The following is a 16,854-nucleotide window of genomic DNA, read 5'->3' as shown; positions in this document are numbered from 1 at the left end:
TGTCCACATTAATCAGAAACTGTTCAGATAAATATAAATTAGTAAATATTTAAGACATTTTATCAGTTGTAAATTGTCTTTCATATTTTGGGAGGGCAAATATCCTACAATTGTTTAGGTTAGCCTAATACGTGGCTAAGGGTTGGGCTGAACAAGATGATGTGGGAAATACTAAAGTTACTTTGCAGTTTAATTTTTACCTTTCATTTTTCTGAATACATATTAAACATGTTTGTGTGTATATGAATGACTTTGATAAGTAAAAAAAGAAATCGTAAACCTTAGGCTGCAGCCAACTTTATTGTGATTTTACACAGTGGAAAAAAGTAATGCGCATGTGTGTGTCGTGTGTTCACGCACCACAGTGTAACACACAAACAGTACAAATGTTAGAAAACAGGAACATATTAGTGTCATCTTCACTTTTTTTTTTAATACATTTTTTGGTCATCATGTTGGAAACAGATGTTAAGGGGAAGCAAAGGAAACGGAATAATGGAATTAAAAAAAATGGAAACTGGGACGCTCCCGTCACCTAGCGTTGGTGGTTGGCGTGACTCTTCCCTCGGTGGTGGCGGTGAGTGGCAGTGATGAGGGCGTCGTTGGGCTCCCTGCCTCGCTGCTCTCGCTCGCCTGCCGCTGCATCACCATCTCCTGGGCGACACACGTGATTTGACCATTGGTGACCACAGTCCCCGTGGCCCCCGCCCTGAGCAACGAACACACAGTGAGGACAGCTAGTGTGCGTGTGTGTGTGCGCTCTGCTTACTTCTGCTGTGCCTCCTCTGTCAGCGGAGTCATTCCTGGCTGCTTCCCGAAGAAGAAGCTGGACCACCAGTGTCCAGAGTCCTGCTTGGGAAGTCCTGTGGGAACAGGACACCAAATCAAAGATTTCATGACTAAAATAAACTACATTAACATTTATTTTACATCCCATTATTATCTATCTACCATTGTGTTGTTATCAATTCATCACTACTAATATTTCTTTCATCTAGTTTTTCATGTTTTATTTATTAATCCCCAAATTAATAAATAGGCTCTATTCTCCCATGCCGTTTTTGGCTGCACGCTATTCTCCGCCTGTACTTAAGTCAGTCGCTGTGCGCCTACATCCCAGTTACGCACTCTGGGACCTTGAAATGCAACCTTCCCAACACTGGCCATTTGCACATTGGTTTTTATCTTCTGTTTTTACTTGCTCCCTCCACTTGGATACGGAGCACGTCTCATCAGTCCTGAGTTATTAAAGGTACGAGAGCTTTCACTTTTCCTACATTATCCGAAGCTCATTTTTGAATGTTCAGTTCACCGTGATGTTCAGTGGCTGTTCCACTTCAGTCATTCCGCTGCAGGGATGATTATCAGTAAAATTTTGCCTCTTGACACCCGCTTTCACTCGACACGTGTGAGAGACTCACTTAAAAATATCCACATAAAACGCACCGCTACATTGGCTGCACCCTCAACTTTAAAAATACAGTAGTTCATGATTAAGACATTTGTGAAACAAATGTTGCTACAATAAAACGTGTTGGTTTAATATATTTGTTGAAGTTATTTGTTCCAAGTACTAAGTATAGCTTCAAATGTGAAAGGTACCATCCCTAAAAGCTCTTAGCTTAAACTTTCATCAGTAGATTACTTTCTTTTCAAATATTCATTCTTTAATTGCATTAGATACAAACACTGTCTTTGTGCTGGACCATCAAACCATCCTATATCCACAACCTTTCACCGAGTTTCCAGTAAATGACTCACTGAATGTGCACGAGAGTGAACACAAAGCTGAGTCAACAGCATGACGCCAACGCTGAGGCAAGGCTCAACTCATCGCACCAAGATGTAGGGCTGGGCAATATATCTAGATTTTAATAAATATCGATATATTTCTTTAGGAGTTATAGCATACAACTATATTGTAATATCGATATAATTCAAGTGACAAACTCAACACACACATGCACTGATGAAACACCCCCCTCCTCCACTCACTCACCTCTGCAGCGACAACATTTAAACAGAGTTGCCAACAAAGAGTTGGTTAGTAAAAAAAGGAATTATGATAGTTAAGTAATTTGGAAATGGTTTGGCTTCAGAGTGTCACTGTGTGAGAGTGAGTAAGTGCGTGCGGGAGTGAGTGTGTGTGCGCTGTCAGAGAGCTGGAGGTTGAGGTCTCTGCGGGTTGATAACAAACAGGACTCAAAACAACTCATTACCGTCACACTGCACATTTATTGTATGCAGGGAAAGCTCAAACATCTTATATGTAATTTCAAACAGGACGGTAACAGAAAAATAACAAAGCTCTGTCCATGCGTTCAGTACAAATCAGGAAGAAAGCAGATCTGACTCAACTCTGACCTTACGTTACCATGGCTTTTAAAGGGACAGTCCTCAGAAGACGATCATTACAGCGTGTGTGTGTGTGTGCGCATGTGCTCGTAGTGGCAACTGTTATACTATAATACTTTGGATAATAGTATCTGATAAATTAACAATTGTCAGTAATAATAAATGAATAATTGATAGTTAATTGTATTAAAAAAAAACAAACTGTACAGCACTTTGGTCAGCTGAAGTTGTTTTTCAAATGTGCACAAATGCACAATTTGTTTGATAAATTTTGATATTGTTCTCTACACCTCTGTGACATTTGTAATTACTTACCTTATTTTTAGGGTTTGACTCTGAAAAAAATAAACTAACAAGTACACTATGCTATAATAGTTTGGGGAAACCCCAATTATGTCACAGAGAAAATATTAATATATATTGAGTAATGCCATTCTAGTCTGATTGTATGCATCAAAGCATCATCTCAAGGCAAGGGAAAAATATTGAGATATATAATGTATATAGCTTGAAAAATTTCGAGATATTTTAAAAAGGCCATATTGCCCAGCCCTACAAGACGTGGGAGTAAACAGCAACACAAATTTGCCTCTGCAACGACAGCGCTGAGTCAGCCTGAGCTGTGCACACACACGCCTCAATGAGAGCTTTGTGTGGAAGAGGACAGGTCTATTTATTTTGTCACTCCGTGATCTGCAAACCCAACAAGAGGCGCTCACAGCCTCTCATACACTGAGCTTTAACTAACAGCTGATGGTTCTACCAGATGGATTTGACTCAGTTTGGGTTCACTGCACTATTTGAACCTCATCATCTGCAGAGCTGCTTGTGTTTGATGCTTTGTAAGTCACATTGTACAGTGTGGAGTTGATCTGCTGGACCTTTCACAAGTTTACCATTGGATGAGAAACATTCCTTGATTATCACGACACAAAGATCTGACATTTCTCCATTAACCATTTTAAACCCAATGTTTCCCAAAGATGGAGAGATGATGAAGTGGCATGTATAGTGAAACAACATGGGATGTTTGTGGCTAACCTGGATGGTGAGGAATGACCTCTCCACTGTAATCTGAACTGCCACAGGAGCTGCTGCTTGAAGTAGAGCCGATGCGTCCTGAGGAGGAGAAAGAACAGGTTAATGTGAAGTATGGCTCATCCTTTTCCAGTGACAATTAATACATTGATCCCAACAACACAAAGTATTTATCAATTAAGTTCTGTTTAATAACATTATTTCCATTTTAAAGCCCTTTCTTCAATTAAAGAACTTCCCTCTATCTCTCTACAGAATGATGATCTGTTAAAACTCAACAAATCCAAACCATTGCTAAAATGTCATGAAAACAGAAACAAAAGTAAGAGAAATATTGTTACTGTGTCGAACTAAAGCTTAGTGGGCTAAACCCAGCCCTTAAGAGCATCCATGTGGCCCACAGGAGGAAGTCAAAATCCATGAATCACCATAACCAACACATTCAGCTGTAGGTATCCCAGTCCCTCCAAATACACAAAATCAAAGAAACTGCACAATGTTTGCAGGACTCACAGTTTTCTAAGTATTGAAAGAACTCTCAATCTTTCTAAAATCCTTAAATTTCCCACAAACTATTCAACATTTATTCAAATTAATTAAAATTGTTCATAAAACCAAATGTAAAGTTAGGATCCTGCACAGATTGACAGCTGTCACTTAATGCTTGGATATTGTCTGTTTCTTACAGAGTGTATATTTTATTTATACGTTGATGTCCAAACTAGGGCACAATAATGGTAAAACTCCTTGTTTTCCTGTCTATAAAATATTAATTTTTTTTTTTAGTTTAAATATAAACTATAAAATCTGCATTAACGGAATCACGAATGGAATCAAGGAATCGACCTATGAAAACGGTTAAACGCAAAAATGGACAGAATCGACATGAAATGTTGTCACCGTGAGGCAAGGAATGTTTTTTATGGGAAAATGTTCCGGGGAACACTCGTGAGGTGCACCGCCCTCCCCCCTACTGTCATGGCTGCATTAAACACAGCCTAAACCACCACAAATACTAAACTGTCTAAAAATTATGCAAATCATTAGGGATGTAACGATTCACTCAACTCCCGATACAATTCTCTCACAATTTATTTTACAAAATGGGACTCTAGACAAATGATGACTGAAAAATACTCCTTTATTTTTTTCAGGAAAAAACTAGAAAATACTGTAGTATTTTCATTTTATTTTTTTATTGTCAAAAGAATCGCTTGATAAACTATTCAAAACAATGCAATTGAACTAAAAATAAATCCTGAATGAAATAAATAAAGGAACAATACAAATGAAGAATAAGCCTATTAATTTAAATTATGGTTCTACAGTAAACAATGCAAAACTGCATTATAGTTCCCTTTCTTTTTAAAAGTGCAACTGAAAATGTATTTTGTGCCTCAACAATTGGACTTTGATGTAAATACAGTACAATTGCTGGTTTTTTTTAGATATTTGTTTGGACCAGCAGAGGGTGCTGGTAATTCTGTGGTCTGTTGGCCTGCAGCTATTCTAGCAGTGAAGAAGAGATGCTATGCTAGCAGACAGAGATAATAGAAAAACGTGACTTTTACAGATATTCACGTAATATTACAGATATTCTTTCGGTGCTAAAGGGGAGGAGGAATCATTTATGAACATGTTTAAGAGTCGTAGGCGATTCTGCCCGCCGCCTATGCTTCTGAGTGGATAAATTATCTTTGACATGACGAGTGCTGTTTGTATCAGGCTTTTTCTTCCACGCTACTTCCTTACAATGAGCTGACCAATCGTGGCAAAGTCAGGTCCAACGTCACTCTCTAGGTTGCCAATTTGTAATTACAAACAAATGCATGGCTTAATAGATTATTGGAAATGCCCCCTGCAGTTTTGATGCGCGCAATGCACAGCAGTACCAGTAACATGCATGTCACGTGTGAGTGATGTAGTTCAAAAAAGCGAAGGAAACATAGATAGCGACCTCTGGTGTTAAAAAAAGTACTGCAATTCAATTTTTAGAGTATCGATATGCACCGTGATACCTACGAATTGATTTGCCTTACGATTAATCGTTACATCACTACAAACCATCACTGACTCCTAAATACAGAGCCACCAGTGCCCTTTTAACTTTGCTGTGCCTGTAAAACTCAGTAAAAAATTGATCCTTGAGGGGAAATTGGGTGACAATGCTGTCCTCATACATCTTTAAATGACTGATTAATAATTACAAAGGAGCAGTCAGAACAATCCATGTCACTACAACTTATATCTACCTTTTAATTGTATCTCACTTTTTTTCTTTGCTTAATTATGTTTTTCATTTATTTATTAGTATTTATTTTGTTTCCTCACAGTAGTTAAATATGGATATTTTATGAAAAAAAAGGATTGATATTTCTAAAAAAAAAAAAACTAAATTTTAAAAAATTTAAGTGGAAAACAGAGTTTGGGAAAAAATAAAACAGATTTGATAGGGCCCTATGGAGGGTTGTACAAAGAATAATTTTGAGATTATTATCTAAATTGAACCAACATTTTTAGTAGTGGAGACACATAGTGAGGTTTGTTTTTAGTGTTTAAACTAATGTAGAACATGGGCAGTGAGCTCACTTCGGTAGTAACCAGTGGTTGCTACCAGGGATCCTCCTGCTGGAATAGATGCCATTCTTCCGCTGCTGGTTGCAGTGATGGAAACCTGAGGAGAATGAAAGTAGAGGAGAGAATAAAATAAAGTGTTGTGCAACATGTGCAAACAGAAATGACACAAGGCTTCTCATTTCACATTATCACAACCAAAATCAAGCTGAAATCGTAACCCGACACCAAGTAGATGCATGTTTTGTGACGAGATCTCGTATTTACACACAATTTTTCACGATCGAAAGGTTGAACTAGACCCTCACCCCACATGTTGAGAAGCTCTGGTCTGAATCCAGTTTAGGACCAAGACTGTATGGGAGTAAACTGATCAAGGTTCAGCTGGGTTTGATGCTACGACTCGTATCAGATTAAATCCAGCACATATTTGCTGATATTCCATATCGACATTTGTGATCTGGATTATTATAGTCTTTTTTTGTAAAAGCACTCAGATGTTTACTCAACTGAACTTTAAGCAACTACTTATTAATATTGATAATAATAAAATATTACCATCACAAGAAAAAAGTCAAAATACTACAATAAAAAAGTTGCAATTTAACAAGAAAAAATATGTAATATAAAATAAAAAAAACTGAGTCTGCACCGAATCATCATCATCATCATCACAACTTTGTCAAAAATATGCAGGAAAATATGTGTAGTTCAGAAGAGGTTCAGTAGAGTTGTCAATTATGGCCAAATGAGTATGTGTTTGAATGTTGGATGTACAAAGAGGTGTACATACCTCGAAGACCTGTGCCGTGGCTGCGCATGTCCGTGTAATGGCATAATTAGAGCAATATTTTGGGGCTACAAAGTAGAAATTGTGGCTGAAAGCCTGGCTCTCTGTAGCCCTGTGTAACGGGGGTCCCCGGTCCGGCGCATAGGCGCTTGCGGCTGTTATAAGAAGCAGTCTGAGGAACATGGACATAATACACGCCTCCTAGAATGGGAGCTCCTCCCTCTCCAACTATCTAACTGCTAAAACAAAAACTGCAGTTTAATATGAAATATATATTATACTTTATTGTAGTGGTGTAACAATACATCGATCCACATAGATACATCGATTAATTAATTAACAATCCAATTACAACAATGCAAAATTAAAACATCGTCATCTTAAAGATACGCCTTTATTTTGAAATTCACATAGCATGTCTGTACTTCCATGCCACTATTTCTTGCGCAGGGAAGGTGGAATAACGTAGCAAATGCCACGCAAAAACAAAGCCTTGCAACCCCTGCTGCCTCCCAGGGTCGACGACCAGTAATGCCCCGCTGGCGCTTCCTAAATGTGGAGCCAAATGCTATAATACACCAACGAAGAAGATGCAGAAGTATCCCGAGAACGGCACGCTCATCAGAATCAGCATCGAGGGGTCAGAACTGATGGACTAGGATGCCAGGCCAGATGTTCAGCTGTGGTTCTCTCAGAGCAGCGGTCTGCAACCTGCAGTTCTATGGCCTAATGTGGCCCTTTGACTCTTTTGCAATGGCTCTGAGTCCCTATGGCTTAAAAAACTATTGAAATAGTTATCTTTTTAACAGAGGCTATTACTGATTAATGACAAATAAAATCAAGATATAACAATTTGTTAATCTAAAAGTAAATCACGTTGTCCAATGACTCAGCACCTTCCTACTTCACCTCCTGCTACATCTACAGACCATCAACTTTTCCTGCACCTGTGACTATCCTTAAGTTTTAAATCCCTGGTAAGATAATTAAACCAACAAAAACACTATTCTGGAAGAAAATAGAGATTTTAATTGTGTGGGAACAGATTCATTTAAAAACCAATGTGCCAGTTAAATATGCATACTTTATGTGTGGCAAGAAATGAGCAAGTAGCATGTGATGACCACATGACCATGTGTTATCAAATTCAAGTTACTTTTTGTAGCCTTTCAAATACATTAACTAAAAAAAATACTTTTATATATATATATATATATATATATATATAACAGTGTGTTCATGGTAACTGTAAGAATTTGAAGATGCAAGATACTGTTTTATTTCTTGATGTCAATTTATGTTATTTTAAACTGTTTTTAAGTTTCCATATACATGATCATTATAAATCAAATCATATAAAATGAAACATTGTTCTATATAAATTTAACTGTATATAATTTAATTCACTGTATTGTCTTCATTGAGAACGTATTTTTTTCGGCTCCAGGAGGACTTTAATCCAGGTGAGATGAGGCAAAATGTTTCCTTGTAAAGGTTGCAGACCCCTGATCAGGGGAAGAGGGTTAGGAGACCCTACTATACGAGCTGGACCATCTGAATTTAATTCCATGGGGTGAAGCAATGCAGGTGCTCAGTTATGTTACGGTTAAGGTAATTCAAGTACAGCCTTTCTACAAAAAAACAAAAAAAAACAGAATACATGTAACCTGTTTACGTCTTCTTTTAAATTAAATTAATGTATATAAAAGAAAAAACCTGTGATTGCAGCCACTGCATGTTGCAGAAAAACTTAATATTGTCACTAAAATCTAAAAACATTTTGCAAATATCTCAAGTCATTGTCAATCTTTACTTCATACAAAACTACGGTACACCAGTTAAGTCAACTATTCATCAGCATTCAAAAAAAGGGTGCGAACAAATTCTGTGCTGGTGCGACCAAAGTTGGACACCAAACCAAAGTTGGTTGCACCAGTGTCACCACTGGAAAAGTTAGTGTAGAGCCCTGCTACTGTGATAACTTAACCTCAGAATGCTGGAAGTTTTTTCTTCAGTCTCCATCATTTTAATGATTTAGGAGTCAGGGATGATTTGCGTAGTTTATATCAGAGCAGACCAGTGCCCGCTTAACTTTAACTTGTCTGTAAGGCTTCATCCGTTTCTCATGTAGCACTGCTGTGCTCTGTGAGAACAGCAGCAGCTTTAATTGCCTTCACCTGCTCAGAGCGTTTAAACAACTCATCAGAGCTACAGATCTGTGGAAAAAGTTGTTCTGTTGTTGTGTACTAGACCACTAATACCAGGGATTGTAGAGTCAGGGTGCCTTCACACATATAGTCCTGTGGAATCGGTGCTTTGTTGCATTTTAATTTGGTCAGACATTCTATTTACCAAGCACACCAAACTTTCTCAACAACGTCACGCAGGCAAAACGGTCGGTCGCCAATTGGACAGACTTCAGCCTCCATAGACTTCTGTCAGAAAAGTGCATTTTTTGGAAATTCTTTGTGTGTGTATGTGTTGCAGGGACGATGTGCCGCTGCCCTGTCACTATTGACAGTTGCGACGTCACATCCTATATTTGGCCTCTCTTGGTACAGTATGTATTCCAGAGGAAATCCTAAAACAATCCCCACAGAAAAGTCATTAATAAGAATTCAAAATAAACCATTATCACACGATGCCACAACCTGAGCTAATGCTCTACATAAACACAGATGACTCTGCTTCGTCTCCATCTGTCAGCGCTCAGAGCTGTCAGATCACCGGTAACTTACCGGTAAGGATGTGTAATGTGTGAAGATATGAGAATACATACGCAGATAAAACAGCAGTCAAATGTGCAGCCATCGCTGATCATGTAAACAGTTTCAGGAAACAGAGATGAGTGAAATAAATGAATGATATGGGAGAAATACGGAAGAGAGTGAGGAAATATTTGTGTGCTGACAAAGCAGCTGTGAAAATGGATGGATGTATGGATGGATGGATGGACAGATGGATGGGTATTTGTGTGTGTGGCTGTGTGCTCGAGCACTGAGTTGTGAGTGTGTGCTTGTGCCTGTTGCCATGACGGCAGGCCTGCAGAGCAGCCACTGCTGCTATGTCACTGATGGAGTTGCTCCGTTACAATTGCGCTTCAATGTAAAGTCCTATATTTGGTCCTGGTTGCTTTCTCACATGATTAAAGACCGCACCATGTTTCGCTTGAGCCAAACCAAGACATTTTTCAGCGGACCAGAGTTCGTTTGTTTGCTCCGCACCAGAGTTCCAGTGACCTTTCACATATCGCAAAAAGACTGAGTATCCGAGTAAGCGAAGCATGGTGCGGAGCAAAGAGGCATGTGTGAAAGCACCCTTAAACATCAAAGATTAATGATAACTTCCGATACTTTAAAATATTATAGCCCCTTGTGGTGAAAAAACACTTCTTAAACATGACGCATCTTGCACATTTATTTTTGTTTAATCATTACGGTCTGGAATGATGTCATCAGGATTAATTAAATTAGGTTATGGTTAGGTTAAGTTGATCAAAACTGAATTAACAAACCTGCTCAGATTCAGTAAACCATTGATTCCTGGGGGGAAATTGAGTAACAATGCTGCTCTCTTAAATCTTGACATGAATAATTAAAAACATTACATTTTTATTTTTGTTTAATTATAGTTTCATTTTTATTAGTATTAATTTAGTTTCCTTACAGTAGAACTTCATTTTATCTTGCTTTATTTTTGACATACTTTTGTTTAATTATATTATTTTTGTTTATTAGTATTTCATTTCCTCACAGGAGTTAAAAACGAATATTTTCTGACAAAATTGATTAATATTTCTAAAAATTAAAAAAAAAATGGAATTTTAAAAAAATTATGTGGAAAACAGAATTTGGAGAAAAAACGCATACGCAATTTAATGAATAAAATATTTTTAAAAATTGTAAACTGAATCGAAATCGCAATGTCAGAAAAATTGCAATTAGGTTTTTTGTCAAAATCGTGCAGCTCTAGGATTTATATTGTTAATTTAATGCCTGATACGTGAAATAAATGGTCAAATCAGTTGTTTTTTGGGAGTTGATATACATGCAAATGATTAGGGATGTCCCGATACAGCTTTTTCACTTCCGATATGATACCGCCTTGCGTATCGGCCGATACCGATATTGATCCGATACAATATCAGCACGAATCATACATACTTTTATTACTTATTTTGTAGTGTGGAATGTTTGAAAAGGCTTGATCAAGTGATGTTACTCAAACAGAGAACAACAGTCAGCAACAGTAGGTTACTTTGTTGGATTGTGAAACACAGTCACCTATGAATAGAAGTGCTGGAGCGGAATTTATTTTTAATCAAAGAGCTTATATCAGTGATTTTACATGCAGGCCTATAAAACACAATATTTGTCTTCTGGCTGATATCGAATAGGGACACCTCTATAAATGATTGTGTGAGATGGGCATATGAATGACATATCAATCACAGGCTTGTGAATCGAAATCATATCGTGACAGACTTTGTGATATCGGCAAACATCGTATCGTCATCCAAACATATCGACATCGTATCATATCGTGATGAAGCTGGTGATTTACACCCCTACTTTATTGCCATATATGTAAATTGTGGAATTGGACTGCTCCCAACTTTGATGCGGTGATGGACGACGGAGTGCAATAAGCGGAAAGGAGAGAGTCTGGCTGTGTTTGTGTGTGGAAAGGAGGAGCTGCTGCTGCTCTGGTTCTGCAGCAACGCGCACACACTTCTCTAACTCAAAATCACAATAGCTGCTTCAATAGCCATGTGTTTTACTTTAATGTGTAGTTTTTTGGCTGAAAACAACAACAAGTGTGCGCATAGCAAAATACAATTGCTAGTGATCGCTGATGTGGGTGGTGTCAAAGTCCTACAGACATGCCTATTCATGAATATGCATAAGTAGGCTGCGAATCAGCCCGTTTTGAGAATTGCTCTGAAAGTGGCTTTTCAGATGGCTAAAACTCCAGAAAACAGGAGAGTTTGGAGGAAAAAAAAAAAAAAAATCAAAAACTATGCTGTTGGGGTTCTTAGAACAAACGGAGATGGGGGAAAAAAGCATCATACTAGACCTTTTTGAAGGAAACTTATCAGTTGAAACACGGACATTTTCGTGCACCCCGAGTACAGCGATACGCTTACCTGCCTGTTCTGATTGGCCGAGTTGTCTGAAGGGCACCCACATCGGCCCTTTTCAGGCAGCGGTATTTGTATAGATTTTTCTTATTTGTGTGTGTGTGTGTGTGTGTGTGTGTGTGTGTGTGTGTGTGTGTGTAACAATAAGCACCCCTGCACTAAGAAATGTTAAATGCTAACTAAACAGTTTTGTTTGTACGATATTTATGTGTCGCTGCAGCCAAAGTCTCACTCTGAACTGAGTTCAAAATTTGAGAGTCCTTTACTACTATTACTACTACTACTACTACTATAACCGACAGGGAAAGATTATAAATGCTGATATTTTCACCACATGTTTATAACCTGATGCACACCTTATGGTAAATAAGGAAAAGCAAAGCAAAAGCATGTATGGAAGTGCGTGAGGCTGTTAGATTACACGCTCCATTGGCGCCACAGGCACAATATGAGAACAATCTGCTGAGGGGCGCCTTTGGTGTAAAACCCACCTGTTTTATGTGTATCTTCTCTATGGTAGTATGCTGGATGTACATGACATATTTGTGTAAAATTAATTTTTCTTGCCAAAGCAGGGTCTAAAGGGGACAATTATTATCCATTTGCTTAAGTCCATCAAACAACAGTGCAAACTTTATTCATCAATTCATCATGCGCATGTCCCATACAGGGCCCAATAAAATCCATTTTTTTTCAAAATTCCGTTTTATTTTTTCCCAAATTCCGTTTTTTCCACTTTAATTTTTTTTAATTCTGTTTTTTTTTAGAAACATTTATCATAAAAAATAAAGCAAGATACAATTAAAAGGTAAATATAAGTTGTAGTGACATGGATTATTCTGACTAAAGATATATGATAACAGCATTTATGTCACCCAATTTCCTCTCAGGGATCAGTGGTTGACTGAATCTGATCAGGTTTATTCATTAAGTTTTGATCAACTTAGTTTAAATTAACTTAATTTCAATTATCCTATCTTCTGTAGCTCTGATGAGATGTTGTTAAAATGTAACATTCTAATAACATTGCTCCTACTGACTTATTTTGTAAACCGGAAGTTCCCACTGAAACAGTTGTACTTGAGGCATGCTGACTGTGAATGTGTACCTACGGCTACGCGGCACACTGTATTAGTAGAGATAATACAGGAGTAGGAAGCAGAGCAAGTCGATTGCTTTAAAAGGGCCATATGTAGAATTTGCAAGCAATTTCTGCTACCACCAGGAGGCAATATACCTTTAAAGCCTCTAGTCTGCCGGAAATTAAAAAGAAGAAGAATCCATCACTCTCAAGCTCACAAGGCATCAACGGGATGATGCACGTCTATAATTATCTCAGAACACGACATCTTCAAGTATTTCACCTCCAGGTAACCCTGCTCCCAGCAGAGGCTAAGAAAAATTTGTTCATGCCCGAGATGGCCTAGTTCAGTGATGGCTCTGCTGTAAATAGGCTTATACTCACCCAACTGGTGAAAAAAAATGTACTACAGGTTGGCAATATTTATTAATGTATATACAACTGTGTAATCTTAAAAAAAAGAAAATCGCATGGCAGCTAAGGTCATGTTTAACACTCAAATTTTGATTTTAGGTATTTCAGACATATTTAAAAGTTGAAAATTCACAATAATTCTACATATGGCACCTTAAATATTGCTTCTCTCATCGGTTTCACAAAAGCGCTCGGATATGTGCATCATTCCCGGGTAGGGTAATACATTTTGTACACTGGAGATCCAGGTAGTCTGTGTTTTCGTCAACCAGGGGAAACCGGTGTGGAGGCGATGGCACTGCCCTTGCTTCCATACTGCTGCTGAAATGCTCCCATCAGTTTTTAAAAGTGCTTGGATTGGCCGTAAGTGACATCTGCGGAAAACCGTGGACACCTCCTCGAGTCTGATTATGTGTAATATTAATTCACTCAGTGCCACTGACGTAATATTACGTCAATTGTGTTTTTTCACGGAAGTTGCTGAGATACACAGTTCTACTGTGATTATAAAGCTTCTCTGTTGATGTAGTGACCAACTGGTGCCCTAAAGGTGTCAACAGCACACCCTAGATTAGCCATGATGCTACCATTAGCTAAGAAGGGAAAAGCAGGGACAAGGGAGATTATGGCACTATGAAGTGATATTGTAAAGTATCCAGCAGCTCACAGCACCACATACTGACACAGAACATGTGTGGACCAGAGTGAATAATCGATAATGTTTCGATCGTGAGATAAAACCATCAACTAATCGGGCCAAACGGGTCATCTGTGCACGTTGGGCGGAAGAGAAGTTACGTGTGTGATTGACGGGGGAGCAGATACAAAATACAGTAAGCAAAACATTTAACTATGAGCCAGATAGCAAAATAATAATTTTGCCATCAAAAGCATCATCTCAGTGTTATGCTTTTTTTTTTTTTTTTTTAGAAGGAAACCAATGTACAGATGTTATATTTGCCAATACTGTAAAGAGAGAAAAAAATGCTTCAAAATCACTGACAGATTTTTTTCAGAAAAAGCCTGTTTTCTCAGCTTTTTGCTCTGAAGCCAGACGATTTGTGTGAAACTTGCTGTGTTCAACTGCTGAATACGGAAGAACGAAACAAGCAACAAACATTTTTTTGATGAAAGCAGAGACTTGAATCTGTCAGAATCTGGTGTTAGATTTCAGATTGTCATAGTACAAAATATTCTGGGGGTCTTTTGAAATCAGTCAAAATGCTCTGGCTGGCACTGAGGGGGGTAGAGATTCTGAAAATGGCTGGCACTGAATGAGATAATAATATGAACACTATTAAATATCTGGAATAACAATTCAAACGCTGTTAGGTTGGAAATATCAACACAGTGAATGAGCTTGTTTACGTTTTTATACCTATCGACCTATGAAGCAATTACTAAAAAAAAAGCAAACCTATCACAATATGACAAATACATAAAAGGAAGACAAGATTGTAAGAAAACGAATCAATCCTAAAATTACAGAAAGGTTTTTTCGTTTGTTTTCTGTCTCGTCGGAGCACCACAATGACGTCACCTTGTGTTTTCAGGGGTCTTGTTTACGTGAGACGTTCGCTGCTCCAACCGACATCTTGGCTCTCTGTTCTTTTACAGAAAACTGCTTTAAAACACCGACCAGAGCACATCCACAGCTTCAACAAACCTTTAATGAGTATATCGACCTCCAGCTGAGCGTTAAATGGTTCAAACCAGTCGTTTTTCACGGCCACCGTGTCGGTAATCATGTTGTTCCGTTATGTGAGGGTCGAACCGACACGTTACAGGGACACACACAAAGCACAACAGCCGGGAAAGCTCACCTCTTTCTGGCTCGATGTTCAGTAGCACCCGATTCAACTCAGTCGGCGAGGTTGAGGGAGTAAACGCTAGGCGACGGGGCCCATTTGAAAACAAGTTTCGGGTAAACGTAACCTTCCAAAGTCCTCGACTATTTGTAAAACCTCTTCCTTCTGCTGAGCGGACGGAGACGCGAAGCTTTTATAGTAGGGCTCTGACGTCACGACGCTGCCTGAGTTGGCGAGGCATACGCAGAGCCATATAGAGGTTTTGCTATAGACATATATATGTAGGCTAGATGTCGGCCAATGGAGTCGCCATCTTGTCCCGGTCAGTTTGCTCACCCATAATATTGTGGAACACACGCACGCACGCTGTTATTTATGTCAAATCAAGATGAGCTAATAAAACTCGCAGTACAGAATGGCAGGAGATATGTGTATATAAATATTACTAATATGATAAAATAATTGCAGGGAGGAAAGATTCAAGTTAGAAAAATGGAAGGGTGGGTAAGAGTTTATTATTGTAAAGTGAGCGTGAGATGAGAAGTTGTATGCGTGAGGCTTAGATATACCTAAAACAGGTATTTGGCATCAACGTGTCTAAAGTTAAGCCCACTACGAGTTTTATCCCACAGTCCAAGGCATGTAGTGCATCGTAGACCGATGTATGTGCAAAATCAAGCGCTGCCCCGAATCCGAAGATGCAGCCAGGCTAGCAGAAAGAGCGGGGGCCAGGGAGCCCAAGCAACCCCCCCAAGGCCGAGCAGCCCTCCAGACGTCCCCAAGACACAAAGACAAGAGGCAGCCACTGCCCCACACATACATACCCGAGAAAGCACCAAGGAGCCGAGGATCCAGCACACACCGCCACCGACCCCAACCCCCAAACCCAAGGGTGCCCCAGACCAATCCACCGGTCTGCAGATAACGGGACAGACCAACCAGTCAATTGACAACAGTGTCCCTCCAAAGACATGGACTGATCAAAAACAACCCCAAGGTTTCTGAGGCTGGTTTTAACAGATGAGCCCAGATCACCCATGGAGTTTTTAATCAGAGGGATCTTTTTTTCAGGAGCGATGATCAGAGTTTCTGTCTTGTTTGAATTTATCTGGAGATAATTTGATAACAACCAGTTTTTGATACGGGATATACAATCTAAAAACTCAGATAAAAAGTGAAACTCTGAGTCATTAAAGGAGCAGTACAACTTGATATCATCAGCATAAAAATGCTTAAGACACATTTTTAAAACCATGGATCAACTGACCAAGAGGCATCAGATACAATAAAAACAGTGGATTGATCTAAAACCAGATTGATATTTATCATTAAAATCATGCTGTTCCATGTAAGAGGTTAGCTGCTTAGCAACCACTTTCTCCATCATTTTAGACATGAAGGAAAGCTTAAGGCTGTTTTATGCTTGACGCATCCGCGAGGTACGCACAAATGACGTTTTTCCCCTATTGAACTCGAGTGATTTTTATGTTGTTCTTTACTTATATCAGAGGTAAGCAACTTTTATCACAGCAGGGCCACAAAAATGCGTTTGATCGGAGGGTCACATGATCAACATTAATGTCAGTATTTAGAATGATGAGTGATCTGAGCATTAATCCTGGAAAGAACAGAGTTTTTATACTTTTTATACTGT

General features: G+C 38.7%; 1 protein-coding gene across 1 annotated transcript; it reads right to left on the bottom strand.

Annotated features, from left to right (window-relative positions):
- Positions 1–413: 413 nt before the first annotated feature.
- Positions 414–15,449, bottom strand: LOC114466731 (pancreatic progenitor cell differentiation and proliferation factor B-like). Its single transcript, XM_028452417.1, has 5 exons — positions 15,216–15,449; positions 5,983–6,067; positions 3,397–3,474; positions 770–863; positions 414–709 (listed from the first exon to the last, which is right to left on the bottom strand). Exons 2-5 carry the CDS (start codon positions 6,035–6,037, stop codon positions 532–534), a joined length of 405 nt encoding a protein of 134 aa, XP_028308218.1. The 5' UTR covers positions 6,038–6,067; positions 15,216–15,449; the 3' UTR covers positions 414–531.
- Positions 15,450–16,854: the final 1,405 nt, after the last annotated feature.

Source organism: Gouania willdenowi, chromosome 7 (assembly GCF_900634775.1).
Source record: "Gouania willdenowi chromosome 7, fGouWil2.1, whole genome shotgun sequence".
In the NCBI taxonomy this organism is placed as follows: Eukaryota; Metazoa; Chordata; class Actinopteri; order Blenniiformes; family Gobiesocidae; genus Gouania; species Gouania willdenowi.
The sequence above is the reverse complement of the archived record's forward strand: the minus strand, read 5'-3'. Positions and strand labels throughout refer to the sequence as shown.

Bases quoted from the DNA above. Each gene is read 5' to 3' on its own strand.
- LOC114466731 (XM_028452417.1), bottom strand. From the start codon at position 6,037: ATGGCATCTATTCCAGCAGGAGGATCCCTGGTAGCAACCACTGGTTAC. The intron at 3,475-5,982 runs GTGAGCTCACTG...TCTCCTCCTCAG, and splicing joins AACCACTGGTTACTACCGAA to GACGCATCGGCTCTACTTCA. The intron at 710-769 runs GTAAGCAGAGCG...TTCGTTGCTCAG, and splicing joins ACAGAGGAGGCACAGCAGAA to GGCGGGGGCCACGGGGACTG.